This window comes from Oxyura jamaicensis, chromosome 12 (genome assembly GCF_011077185.1).
Source record: "Oxyura jamaicensis isolate SHBP4307 breed ruddy duck chromosome 12, BPBGC_Ojam_1.0, whole genome shotgun sequence".
Lineage (NCBI taxonomy): Eukaryota > Metazoa > Chordata > Aves > Anseriformes > Anatidae > Oxyura > Oxyura jamaicensis.
This window is the reverse complement of record NC_048904.1, coordinates 8,773,651-8,788,407: the sequence shown is the minus strand read 5'-3', so window position 1 is coordinate 8,788,407 and position 14,757 is coordinate 8,773,651. Positions and strand designations below refer to the sequence as shown.

The 14,757-nt window shown below is 35.6% G+C and overlaps 1 protein-coding gene across 15 annotated transcripts in view; it reads right to left on the bottom strand.

The window, feature by feature from the left end:
- The window catches only part of DOCK3 (dedicator of cytokinesis 3), a 212,402-nt gene that overhangs the window by 135,363 nt on the left and 62,282 nt on the right, over window positions 1–14,757 (bottom strand). For all 15 annotated transcript variants that reach the window (XM_035338064.1, XM_035338065.1, XM_035338068.1 and 12 more), the window contains exons 6-7: window positions 11,039–11,187; window positions 3,872–3,956 (exon numbers count right to left, since the gene is read on the bottom strand). In XM_035338064.1, the coding sequence (XP_035193955.1) occupies window positions 3,872–3,956; window positions 11,039–11,187 (234 nt within the window). The remainder of the gene's footprint in view (window positions 1–3,871; window positions 3,957–11,038; window positions 11,188–14,757) is intronic.

The following is a 14,757-nucleotide window of genomic DNA, read 5'->3' as shown; positions in this document are numbered from 1 at the left end:
GGTATAGGCTGAGAATTGACTGGCAGGATTCTGTTTAACAGCAAGCTTAATGTAAGTTGGAAGAGCACTCTGGCAGCAAGGAAGATTCATACCCCCCCCATTTAACCAAATTATTGACAACCGTTCTTCACTTTTTATTTTTTTCCAGTGGGGTTTTACTAATTAGCTTTGTGCTTACAGAAATTTCATCTAGAAATGATGATCTTAGGAGAATTTCAATTAAAACCAAAGATTTTCCTATATGAGAATCTAGTGGGTAGAGGAAGAACAGCTGATGCCGCTGTTACATTTCTGTTCTGGAAATACATTGGAACATCTTAACATTGCTTATTCTGAACAAGTTCACATTCACTATTACTTACCTTCTTGTTGGAAATAGTTGGGATTTTTTGTTTTGTTCCACTTATCTACCAATACTGGTTTTCTATTGTTGTGCTTCCTCCTTCCTTCCCTAATGATTCTTGAAAAGTAAATCCCATCACAACCATGTCAGTCTCAAACTGCTTTCTAACTTCACATTCTCAACCAACTTCTTAAGAGCTGGCTTAGAATCAAACATATACAAACCTGTCCTCTGACCACCTGCTTCACCAAATAAACAAAGAAATCACTGATAGGTTTTAAGGAACTTCCTCCGCAGTCTTTGTTCAGTTAGCTTCATTTTCTAGTAAAGACCCGGGTAATTGAAGCCTCTATTTTCAAGTTTTATAACTACTCACTCTTACCAAACTCATTTTCAGAGTAAAGCATAACTAATTATGAGGTGATGGCAGCATATTCATTTTGAACTTGTCATTTTAATTAGGAACTCTGGTAAATTCATTTTATTTTTTTTTTATGATAGTTGAGAGAAACGGGTAAACCTGTCAGTAACACAGCCAGTAGTTATGCTTTTCATGCAACTCCTAAATTCTCCCTGAACACACACACACAAATCAATACATCCATAGAAAAGCAAAACATACCTAATGGCCAGGTTTGAACATTTCTGATTCCTCAAAATACCTCCAGACATTTGTCTTGTAACTCCTTTTACTAAAAAGTACTCTCCAAGGATTACTGACATTCTGCTGGACTTGTGTTGCTTAATGAATGACAGCTTCGATCTAGCGGCAAATCCAGCACTGAGCTCTGGGGCAGAATTCTGACAATGTATTATCTCACCATTTCAAACATAAAGTAAATTTAAAAATGAAAGTAAGAAAAAGGTTTTTGATTGTATAAGTTAAAATCACAAATATCGTCATAAGGAATGAGTGATTTTGTTTCTTTCAAGAATAAAGACAATTTCTGACTGCTCGTCCTGAAGCCACAAACATTTGGCTTAATAATGATTCATCTGGAGAAGCTGGATATACAAGGCCTCAGAGCACAACAGTTCTGACAAAGAGATGAGAACAACCCTCACACAGCAGTCACAAATATGTATAGCAAAGTAAAATGGGAGTTAAAAAAGAAGCACAACATTTTTAAATTGAAAATTTTACCAGGGGAAGTAATGGTGAGCCTAATTACTCTGTATAAAATGCTTCAGTTTCTTCTCACAGATGGGAAAGCCTAGGGTTACTTCATCCATTTTTCTGCTAATATGAGACTATTTTCTATGGTACATTTAACATTCTACAATTTTGCAAATATGGAAAAGTAATTGGGCTCTCATGACTATTCCCACAAGATTATTTTGCAATGTAAAACCTCATTGCTGATTTGATAATCCATTAAGTATTTTGCTGGGAGTACAGAGAATTCTCTCTATGGGTTAAAAAAAAAAAAGTCTTCAATCGCTACAAAATTTAAGTTAGGCAAATACTAACTTCTCAGATGTTTTGGTTCCTGAAATTGCCTTCTATGTACTAGATGTGATTAGACAGAACTGTCTTCCTGAATCTACAAACTAAAGCAATAGTGAAGTGTGAATCAACTAATGGTCATGCTCTAAATACCAGCACAGACCTGTGCAGAAAACTGCCGTGGACATTTTCTTCAGGAATCAGATGGGGATGAAATCAGACAACTCTGTCAATTAAATGTTTGCTACTTGCTGTACTGCAAGTATTCAGAATAAAAACAAATACAACGCAACACCTTCAGAAAGGAGCACAGAGTAAGAAAGTAGTCCCATTAGCAACTTAACTTGCATTCTTTGAGTCATTACCAATTTAATTTTGTACTGATAGTTATTTCTGTACTCTATGTGAAGGAAAATTCTCTTGTAATAGCACCAAACCCTCCTCAGTCTATGGCAATCAGGAACAAACTTATAAATCAGTACTGTAAGGTGCTGTACTTTGTTGTTTTTTTCTTTTCCCTTACATAGCACAATTTTTATTTCTTTCCATGAAAACCACTGTAATATGGTATAAATAATCCAAAACAACATTTTGACTGAAATGCAACAGATATGGTTTCTAAAGGACACTGCCACAAAACAGAGATGGCCTTAATGTTCAAGGATTACTTTTGCTTTAAGTAACTTATTCAGTCTCCTTCCATCTTCTGTGAGCTCAAAAATCTTTGAAACGGGGCCAAGATGTTTATTCTGTATGCACATCCTAGAAGCAGGTTTTTCTTTTTATCCACACCTGCAGACTCTCCTGAAAGAATCAGATACTGGCTCTCATGGACTTTCTAGACTCACGCAACTTCTGATGAACTGCAGGCTCAGGAAATTTCAATCAACGAAGTAGGTTGACTAACACTAGATCTTACAGTAAGGCACATTTTTATCTCTACCAGCAAGTTAATAATAGTTGTTTGAATTAACAATCATGTAACCCAACAGCAGCCTGTTAAAACCTCTTCATTGTATGTCAATAAAACTTGCAGGGTCATCTGCCTGGTTCATGGCACTTTCAAATGAGCAGACGTCTGTGAGCTATTATGATACTTATACTATGAAGCGTCCTTCTATTTCCCACCAGACAGAATTCAATGGTATAAATGGAAAAGGCAGGTATTAAATGGCAGATTATCTTGTATAATGTCTACAAAATACATGTGGGAAGCAGAGGTCTAGAAAATCTGACCTTTGAAGGAACATACAAATAAATGGAGTTGTCTTGCCTAAGGAACAGAAAACCAAATGGGACAACAGCATTCAAGTACATAAAGTGTGGTGCAAACAGGCAGGGAGTAATCTTTCACTGTGGACACAACAGGAAGATGTGAAGCTTATACTTCAACAACAACAACAACAGTATGCATTTTCTTTTCACCATTAATAAAATTACCAAATTGCAAAGACTGCCTGAATAGGCCATGGATTCTCAGTCACAGATTTTTCGAAACAGAAGAAATAGTCACAACCGACAGAGACTGTTGATCCTGACATTATGTGGAAGAATGGACTGGATGACCTTATTAGATTTTCCAGACCTGTTTTTCTTAAATTATATGAATAGTGAAAAAATATTATTGCTACTTCATTTAATGTTAATACATTGATTTTAGCAACAAAGATCAAAGTTTAAAAATATTTCCATTATCTGTGTCTGATGGATTTGTCTTTTTATGACTTCTTTTGCTACTTCTGAAAAAAACATATTTAAGGAAACAAAAGTAGAAAGAAACAACATTCAAAGTTAGTTTCTCTATTTTTCATACCAGGTTATTTTGTAAATTGCATTTAAATTGTATATAGCATGCCACTTCCAAAACAAAGCTGGTTCATTCTTACTAAAATGAACTTCAGGGTACTTGAGACACTGACTATTCTCATGGTAAGGGTGTACATGAAAAACGTGGAAAAAAAGCCTATGGAAAGCTTACCATGCTATTGTAATCAAGACGTAATATGTAAGACAAAATATTTTTTTCCTCTCCTTTCCCTCCCAAAGTGAAAACTCACAGGAATCTCTCATGGATTTCTTACCATTTTATAAAGATCTGAAACACTGATCTGATCTGAATCCACAACCTCAAAGTCCTTCCGAGGAACTAAATCTAGGCCCAAATGTCTGCAAAAGAGAAGGAAAGAACAATGGTAAGTATAATGCACTAGCATCCGCAATCACCTGCTACATATATTTACTCAAGGACAAGGAAACAAATATTGAATTGTATTTAAATCTTTTTGCAATTGTTAATGAATAAACAGAAGCCTTGTAAATAAAAGTAAATGTAAATAAACCAAAAGACACTGAATTTGTTCCTTGTTGTTCACTGACTTCAGTGAAGCTATAGCAAGTAGTGTTACATGAGGATTTTGGCCAGTATGTTCATGCAGTATCCAGAACATGTTAATTTTATACATGTAGTAGGCAAGTGAAATTATTACTCTGATTTCTGCTGCAGTAATTAGGTAGGTTTCTTCACTATGTAATGAAAAAAAGTTCAGTCAGTGACCCTATTCAAATGTGCAAGTACATCCTTTGCTTTGGGAAGCTGCTTTGAATGAAATTCCTGGTGTTCATGCAACTAAACCCCCAACTTTATCAATGTAGAAACATGATACATAAACATTCTTATAAATTCTTGAGCAATAGCTAGAAAAATACCAAAAGAAATTTTAATTGGTATTTGTAGTGCACACAATATTTGCACACATCTGGTTAGTCCAAACTAAAATGGGATTTTGGCTTAGACCAAATATATAAATACATAAACTGTTAAAAAAAAAAGGGTCTACTAGTGCAAAAAGGATGCTGGTTAAGAAATTCTTTTTTGCTCTATAGTTGCTCAGGCTCTGAAGCATAAAGCACTCAGTCAGTTACAATAAAAAGCTATTCTAATTACATGCACTAGGAGTAAAATTAAACACACAAATGAACCGTTTCCCCCCTTTCATTCTTACATTACTTTGATGTTTCATTTACACATATTTTATATGAAATTTCTTAATAATCTAAAAAAATAAAAAAATCAGAAGAGGTGCCCTTATGGACACTACCCTTTCACTTCTGTCACAAACTAGACAACTAAAGCAAAATCCAGTTTAATTTTGTATTTGGAGAAACATTCTGCACTGCATTGTTCCTGATGGCAAATGAAAACTTTTATTTGAAAAACCTCTCAGGTACCACAAAATAGTTGTACAGTGCAATAAACAGAAGCCTCCAGGCAATGCAGCGTCTCTTTCTGAGCAATTAACTTAAAACAACAGCAAGTAAGAGCCAGTAGTTTGTATGAAACCTAGATGCCTTTGTTGACCACTGCGTGTTTAATCATTTCCCTTAGGTTCCCAAGTCCCTATTTTTATTTTCTAAAAACTCTACTTAATCAGGCTTTCCTTCTTTAATTATGTCCCCAAACCATCATCTCTCAAAAAACACAGTTCAGCCCATGTCCACTTACTGGCAGTCAGGCAGTACTATAATTGGCATTAAAATATTGGACAGACAAATGGGAATTTCTGTATTCCTAGTTCCTTGACAAAAAAAAACAATTATATTTTCAGTGGAAAAAAAGAACACTTTTCCTTCTTCAATTGAATTATCATGCCAAATAGAAATTTCTAAACTCTAGGGCTAAATTGTGAAAATGATCATTTTATACCTTCCACACACTTTGTTTTGATTAAGCCTAGCCCAGTAGCAGAAAACTGCATCTGTAAAGCTGAAAATGACTTTGTTTACCAGATGAAAAGGATTAAATTGAGAACGCATTAAGTAATCCTCAACTGCAGCTGCCATTGGAGTCTACGTATAGGAAGTCCAAAAACGTAACAAATGGTTACAGGTCAAAATAGTGGTATGCAGAAGATCCACTTCAAAGTGTTTCAAATTAAAGTTAATGCTCATCGTATTCGTTTACAGAAGTTTTCCTGAGTCTGAATATCTAAAACACCTTTAAAAGAGTATACCACTCACGTGTGTACACACATGCACACATTTAAAGTATATTCGTGAAGTAATTTCTCAACATGTGGATGACAACAAATTCCTAATAAAGTGATCAAACACACAGAACACTGCATTACAGTTCTTATGCAGTTACAAAGCACTTTTAGAAATTTACAGGATAAAATTGCCACATCTAATCATAGCCTGATATTACTCTCTTCTCATAATTTCAACTCTCTAGAGAACTAAGGTCAAACTGCTTGGAATCATTAGCCAATACATGACAAAGGTATTATCTTCTACTTAATAATGTTCAACACAACTGCACCAGCATCCCTGTGAAACTTATCTGATGCCCTATTTTTAGTTAAATCCTTTAACACCATGGATTTCCAGCCAGAAGATTCTCGTTCTCTAATACTATGTTAATCCTGTGCAGTACCTCCTCCCAGCAGATAAAGGTATTTTTTCCTTTACTACTAATATTGTCTAAGTTGAAGTTCAGGTTTACGCATTTTATTTGTATCAAATTTTATTTTTTTATTTTTTGTCCACAGAGGACTGACAGTGTTTGCAATGACAATGACAGTTAGTGGCCCCCTTTCACCCTCTACTATCAAGTACTTGGGAATACAAGAGCACCAGCTGCCAAGATTTCTTTCTGCAAAACACAGCATGCATAAAAATTAGATAATGTGCTATTTTGTCTATTTGACAGTTCCTCTCTCCACAACATTTCTTTTACAAACAAATTCTTCCTTTTTTTTTTTTTTAATTCTGCCTTAACACTCTACTGACTTTCACAAATATTTCCCAAGTACACCTACAAAAAATTCCCAAGCCTGTCAACTATCTCTTGGTACCATATGTCTAGGACAAGTCCTGCTGACATGCAGATATTCCTTCTCTTCCATGCAGCAATCTTTAAAACTTAAGATTTAACTTTACTTTCTCTGGGAGAAAATAAACATGAACAGAAAATGAAATATATGAAAAACATGTTTGTAAAAATTAAACTGTACTAACACAACTTGATACTTTGCTAGAATTATTTTGTACGTAAACTGCAAGACTCTAAGTTTTGAAGAAATTAGTAAAGCATTGATGTAATGTTACACAGGAAATTATTTTTAAAATGAAGTTGATGAGGAGTAGTAGAAAGTAAGCAATCTTAGTAAGGAACTGATTTACAGAAATGGCAACAAATACTTCTGGTCATGGAAGCATCATGCTACGGAGTGAGGGTATTAAGGTTTTCTTCCAAGGCTGATATCCAAAAGAGTTCCGGAGGAAAAAAAAATAAAAATTAAAAAAAAAAAAAAAAAGATATTCAGAAGAAATGGGAGCTATTATTTCTGCAACCTTCTTAAAGGCATTTCATGATGGTTGTTTACATTGTTCACTCCTACTTTGATCAACTTCAGTGCAACAACAACAATTACTATAATACGTGACAACTACAATAGTAAGAATTTCTTGAAATCTCATAAGGATTTCAAGATATTGTGACCTCATGTATACATTCAATACATATCTTCAGACACATTTTACAAATTTGAAGCTAATTGTTGCAACACTATTGGGAAGTAATTGCTTCTTTACATCAAGAAAACTATAACAAGGTGGCAAGTCAAACTCCAAAAACAAGGTTCTAAGGATGCAAACACTGAAACTCAGGACTTTTTGAGAGTTTTCAGACTATGGATTACTTCAACAGATCACACGATTCCCTCTGAAGTGCTTCAAATTTTAGTATTAAGTAGGTACTAACACTGCAACTGCCACTGGCTTGCCCATGACATTTTTGAGGTAAAAGACAAACGACAGAATTAAAAGCATTGCATTTCACTAATGATGTAAAAAATATATATATTCTATTTCTATCTTTTTTCTGGGTTTTGTTTTCTCCTTAATCATTTATTTGTAACTTTTGGCTACGTATGGATCTTTCAGTGCAAAATTTATGGCAGCTTATCATTATATTTGGAAGATTTCTTTCAGTGCAATGACTTCAATAACATTTCATGTAAGAAAAAACAACCTTTGGCTAAAAAGTAACACAACCCTACCAACTCATCTTGCTTATGTCTTATCTATCCAAAAATTTTGGTGGCTCCTCCTTCCCTACTCTGTTTCTTAACATGGAGTATCCCAAATTTGTAGGGAAGCTAGTATTTTTGCTCAGTTTTATACTCAAAGTATATATATTATAGTCAAAGTGACTGTGGTCAGATGCTTGAATGTTTTCTGTTAATCTCCTGACAGGTATTATATTAACCTGAAAGAATAAATCCTGAAGACAATTTTAAATAACCTCTGATTTTTAAGTTGAATTACTTTGAAGAATCTTCATCTGCCTTTTTGGTAAATAAAGCATTCACACACTGCTGCAATTAATTTTGAGCACTGGAGCAGAAGCAGAGCATTCCCATTTCAAACAAAAGCTCCGTGTGGCAAATTCCTTCCTTTTTGATATATGCCTCTAGAATGACAAAGATTTTTGTTAGGAAATAAGTTTAATCTGATTTGGAACAAGTGCATTCAAACAGTGCTGGGGCACATAGCAGATATGCAAATCAAAGTATTGATGGTCCTCTCTTGTGAATGCTGGAGCACATCTGCAGGTAGCCTTTCCTATCAGTAAAGCCTTTCCTTTCTGTATAAAATCTAGCAAGATATGCAGGCAAAAAATACTATATGAGACTTTAACTGCACAAAAATACGAACGAGGATGCTCAAAACTGAAAGTGTAAAAATACTAAGATGCTGATCTGAAGGTATTCTTTTAAATGTGAAATACAAAAAGATCTATTGCAGTAATACCAGCCACTGCATGAATACACGAATAACCTAACCACGGATAACTGGCAGAGATACCAAAGCATCATAAAGATTCATCCAGTATCATAGTTTTGTAATGAGGAGAAAAAAAAGTGTAAGCAACAAAAAATAAAATCGTTACAGTAAGTAGAAATTAGTATTACATTATGACTAGCAACAATACAAAAGGTTAGCAGCAATAATTTTAAATTATATCTCTACAGTCTTAATAGACCAAACTACAGCACAAACCTTAATGCTTTAGGCTGAACATACAAAATTAAACAAAAAATAAATTACCTGTGACTTATGAAAACAGCCCAAAGGAGTTCTCCCACAAAAAACTACACACACACAAAACAACAACAACACCCACCCTGTAACTATATATTTTTTCTTTGATTTCTGCCAACTCCCAGGGGATGACTACCAGAACCACTGCCAGGTTATTTAAAGGAAAACAATACCAGTTCAAAACAACAGAAAACCTCCTAACTGGTGGAGACAAATGTGAATTTCATGTTTGTATCACTCCATCCCAAATAATGCAATGCATTAACGATCAAGGTCAAGATAAAAATAGCTTTACCCGAAATGATATGTGCTACAGAGTAGATATGCACATCTAAATAACTTGGTTGGGGAACGTCTTCCATTAAATTATACTACCTTAAGCAATTACATACCTACTCAAACTGCATGTATTTCTCAGTTAATATTAATGCATATTAGTAATGACATTTTTCATTTATTTGCAAATCTCAAATATGAAAGAAGAATTTTGTCACTGTTTGAGAAATTTGGCATTACTATGTGAACATGCATATGAAAACCATTGCTTTCAACAGATTAAGAACCATGGTCATGAATTTCACGATAAAACTCAGGGGAGATACAATAAAGTGATGTTGCAGAAAGGTCATAAAAACTTCCATTTAAATATTGCACAGTGTACAGATATAGTTAAATATCTTTTCAGTCGTATGCCTTTTTATGCAATTCCTTTATTGATAACCTCTTCTGTTTCAGAATCCATCTCTGATATTAGGTACCTTTTTCTTTAGGGAGAATAATACTTGTTCTTACACAGTAAGAAGCACTTTTCCCCCTAAATAAGCATTCTGAGCAAATGAATTTAATCATGAACATATTTATACATACTGATTTAACTGATGCTTTTCCACAGTTGTCATGCATGAGATTTTTTACAGTTTTAATGTAATTTGTATTTCATGATTTTAAATTTAGTGTATCGAAAAAAAAGTCACCAAGTTGAGCAGCCTATTCTCTTCATTGCTGTGCAATCTCATTTTTTATTCTTATAACTTTTTTGCTACTTGCTGTTACCAATTTAAATACACTCTTTGAGAAAAAACGTTTTATGTAACTTTGAGAAAAAAATGTTTTACATAATGTTCAAACATGGTTTCTTAGATCCCACTTGCTCTGGTGGGAATGACAATGGAAGGTATCCATAAGACCAAGCTGCAGAACAATGACTTGATGACATCTATTAGCTAATGTCCTTCAGAGCTTTCTTTCCACAGGGGAGATATGAAATGTAGGGTGGGGGCTCGCTAAAGTTTCATGACTGTGTTTATCTCTTGGAGGAAGACCTGAAGTCAGTGACTACAGAATGAAGTCATAAAAGAGGTATGTTAGTGACAAATATTTGCCTTTCTTCCTTAGCTATGGAGTTACAGAACTGTCTCCTGTCCCACTCTGTATTTTAATTAGCACTAATCCTACTCCTGGATGAAAAACAGTGGCTATATGCCTGAGGGTGATACTTCGTTTGAAAAGGTCATATGCATGTCAAGCAAAACTTACCTGTCTGATACACTTTATGTAAGAACAAAAACAATTCTGCTGAAGGGCTAGTTTTTGGTTAATGGTAGCTTATTACCATTTCACCTTCTATCTGAATTGCAGTTTTCATTGACTCTTTAAAAACGTTCTCTACAAAATCACTGTCAAATTGACCAAGGAGTCTAAACATTTGAGAAATGTCATCAATAGCCAAATACATAGATTATATCAAAAATCTACATTATCACAGCCTCAGTTCCAGTGTCATTGCCAGTGAGATTCCATAGTAATTGCACCAACCATTAAAATACTTCTTCAATAAAAAATGTTTTTACTATCTATGAACACATCTTCCCAGACATAACAATCACTTCACTGAAACAAAGTAAATTGACCTGAACCTTTTAAAAGTGCAGCCTTAGAGAGAATCTACTAATAAGCATATTGGTCATTTGATAGTGGTAGTAGAAGACCTATGCAGTAAACTCACTGTAAAAAGTTGTATATGGCTTCCAAATAAGCAAGTGTTCTACCTGCTTACAAATATTATTGAAAAGATTTTTTTTTGCTAAATAAAAGCTATTTAAAGTAATTAGAACAAACAGTACCCAGCTGGTACCTGTACTTACTCATTGCCCCAGTCCAGCCTCACTGTGAGGTGTCTCTTGACCTCTCGCACCTGATCCTGTGTCAAGTGACCTGACAGCAGCTGTCTACGTAGGTCAATGAGTTCATTCATCACATGGCGCAGTTTGTAGAAAAGATCTACCTTATGTTTCTGTAAAGGCATATTTTTGGGAGGGGAAGAGAGAATGAGAAAGGAAAAAAAAGAAAATGAAAGAAAAAGAAAGATTAAATTTGGAAAGAGAAAAATGGGAAGGGGGGCGGGGGGGGGGGCAGAACAAGAAGGGAAAGAAGAATGGGGAGAAGAAACCAGGAAGACAGGGAGGAGACAAGACAGGGAGAGAAAGATTTATCAGTTTGGAAAGAGAAAGAGCAAGAGGAGGAGTGAGGGCAGAGAGCAAGGAACAGAGGAAAGAGAAAGAGAGAGATTAATAAGTTACCAATTTTTCATTTAATTACCCTAGAGGAACATTAATCCAGTTTGTACAAGCTTTAAAATATTTATATCAAAAAGCAGAATTAACTGATGCTATTTAAAATGAATAGCTTTTTATTGCTAAATTTTGGGTTCAATCTCCTAAGAAGTCCATTTTCTGATGGACCCTAATGTCACAGCTAAAACAATTCGTTATGTGCAGCAGGGATCATTTATTCCAACTATACAATAAATTAGAAGTTTTAGCCTTAAAGTAACAGAGAGGGAAAATAGACTGCATTAAGTCAGAAGCTAATGTAGTGTTCTGAACAGTTAACATTGTTCTATCACTTTGGTAAAGTACTTTTAATATTTTAAATATCCCACTTAACTGAAAATTACACGGGTATCTATGATAGGTGGTGGTGGTGAAATGAATATTAATTATCTGCACTCAGAAAGGGACTGGAACAATAATAAAATCCACCTGCAAAACTACTTTCAAGGAGAAAAATTATGTAACGTAAACAAAATAAAAGCCACACCCACTACCAGCAAAAATATCCTAAGCAACTAACCCTGCAATAATTTCCAACAAAAGCAGCATTCTTCCAACATGGGGAAAGAAACAGAATTGGAAATGTTTGTTCTCCCCTGCAGGAAATAACCACGTGGGAAGAACCCCCCAGAAGGCAACTCTGAAGCTAACAAAGACCACTTGTAAGCACCCATAAGATAAGGGAGGGTATCCAAGCTACTTCTGTATCTTCTAGAATTCTTTGTGTGTCAAACAAAATTTTATGCATACTGCATAAAATGGCCCCTGTGTAACAAATGAAGATCCCAAGGAGACAAAGAAAATGAAGAAAAAGATGATCACTACTGTGGTTGAATGCTATTTTTGGTATGCATGTTTTTGAAACAGCTAAGCTCCATTCCTACTTGTATGCAAAGCTTGAAGCCTAAGAAAGCTTAAAACCTGGGGAAAACATGGACCACAAGGATTGAAACTGACACTTCGCAGGCTAGCGCTGTCTCAATTGCATTTCTGATTGTAAATGAATGTTTCATAAAAGCTCTCTAAATGAAGATAAATTCAATTTATCACTACTAGATCTGACAGAGGAACATCCACAAAGAAAAATGTGTTTTTCTATTACAATATATTATTAGAAAAAATGTTTTTTCATATATCTTACCAAAGACAAACAACAAGAATAAAATAATTTCCATCTACCTGCATTTGTTTTCCTGCAAGAATACTAGACTTGCATGAGTTACAGAAACAAATTTCAATGCATTCAACATTGATCAGGAGTTTATTAATTTCTATGAACCTGATTAAACATCTGTTTTGCTGAAGCAGGTTGAGCACAGACAGGATCATCTGGTGTTCTTAATCAATTTTGAGATTAAAAGATGCACAATCTTTCAACTATGCATCAACATTGGTTCTGGTCCATCTGAAAAAAAGAGTGAAATACAGACACCAGACCCAACAGAAAGGCATCTACTTCCAGAGCTGAAAATATGAAAACATTCTAAGAAGACAGTCACGCATAGCTGGTAAATATAAATTTACTAGAACTGTGTTTAGGTTTTCTCACTAAATGTGGTGCAAAGTAAATGAAACCCAAGCTGAAGACAGTAGGTATAGAACATAAAACCAGACATTTCCTATTTACGTGAACAAAAAAGTTGCAACTTTTTCTGACACAATGAAAACAATGTAGTTCAGGCCGATCAAACCAGCAAATTAGCTATATACCATCAATAAAACACTTGGCAATGAAGTAATTGTGAGAATCAGTTCCAAAATCATCGTATTCAGACTTCCTAAATAAACATACTGAGATGAAAAAGCTGCACCCTCATTCTTGTAATGATGGTTAAAAAAGCCAGAGAAACTGTAGCTGTGATCTCAGGCAAATGGATATAAGGTGAATTGCAGATGCAAGACCCACAGAAGTGAAAGGAAGTACTTTCCTGAGAGAAAGGAGAGCTACAACAGAGTTGAACGTGACTTAATTCCAGTCTTGCAGATAGTAAAGAGCTTGATGCAGTCAAAACAACAAAAAACAATTTATCATGCCCTCCTTCATACCACAAGAGCCTCATGATTAATAAGCTCCATTTGGAGCCAGACACAGCTGGGGCTGGCTGGTTCTGGAGCAGCCCGGCTCTGCTCACAGAGACCTGTAGCCCTGCTGCTAGTGCCTGGGCACGCAGCACAGCTCCTTTATTTATTTGTTTTTAAAAAACATGTGGCAACATAAAATAAGCCCCTACTGACACACACACAGCAGGTATCTTCTCTCTGCCTCACAAGGATTCCAAAATCAGAAGCTAGCAGATAAAACTGCTTCATTCTTCAGTACAACCACCTCATTGTTTCATGCCTGCAGTGGCTTTGAAATACTAACGCTGCCTTTGTTACTTCTCTCTAAATAAATACCACATACCATGAAAACACACAAAATACTGGTGGTATATGCATGGAATCACAAAATGGGTTGGAAGGGACCCCAAAGCCCAACCACTCCCCTGCCCCCAGCCCAGGCTGCCCCCAGCCCCATCCAGCCTGGCCTTGGGCACTGCCAGGGATGGGGCACCCACAGCTCCTCTGGGCAGCCTAGGCCTCACTGCCCTCTGAGTGAAGAATTTCTTCCTGATATCTAACCTAAATCCACCTTCTTTTGGTTGGAAGCCGTTACCCCTGGTCCTATCACCACAGCCCTGACAGAAGAGTCCCTCCCCAGCCTCCCTGCAGCACCTGTTAGGCAATGGAAGGCCGCGGTGAGGTCTCACTGGGGCCTTCTCTTGTCCAGGCTGAACAGCCCCAGCCCTCTCACAGCCTCTCTTTGTGGCCAGATGACCTATTTATAGTAATTTTGTTATCATGACTTCATTTAACACTACGTAAAGAAGTTACAATTCTAAGAGCCATCCCTTAAGACATCTCCTGTAAAATTGCCTTGGGCTCTAACAGGGGAGAAGGTCACAAAAATTGTTTTTGTTCTAAGAGCAAGAATAGACGTTTCCCAGGCTCCTTCTTATGGATTTCAGTATCTTAGATATTAAAGCCTGGAAGCATCATAAGCACATGAAAGCAAACAGTAAACCTCAAAATAACACAAAATGCATGCCTTTCCGGTTTTTGTCTGGATTTTTTAATTAAGCAAATTATTTCATATTAAAGCTCTTGTGCTACAGATTTGTGCTGCATTTACAGTTTAATCTTACACAGTCTTTAATGTTATTACCATGAAAACTTTAAAACACTACAAACTTTACAAGAAACAGTTTAAT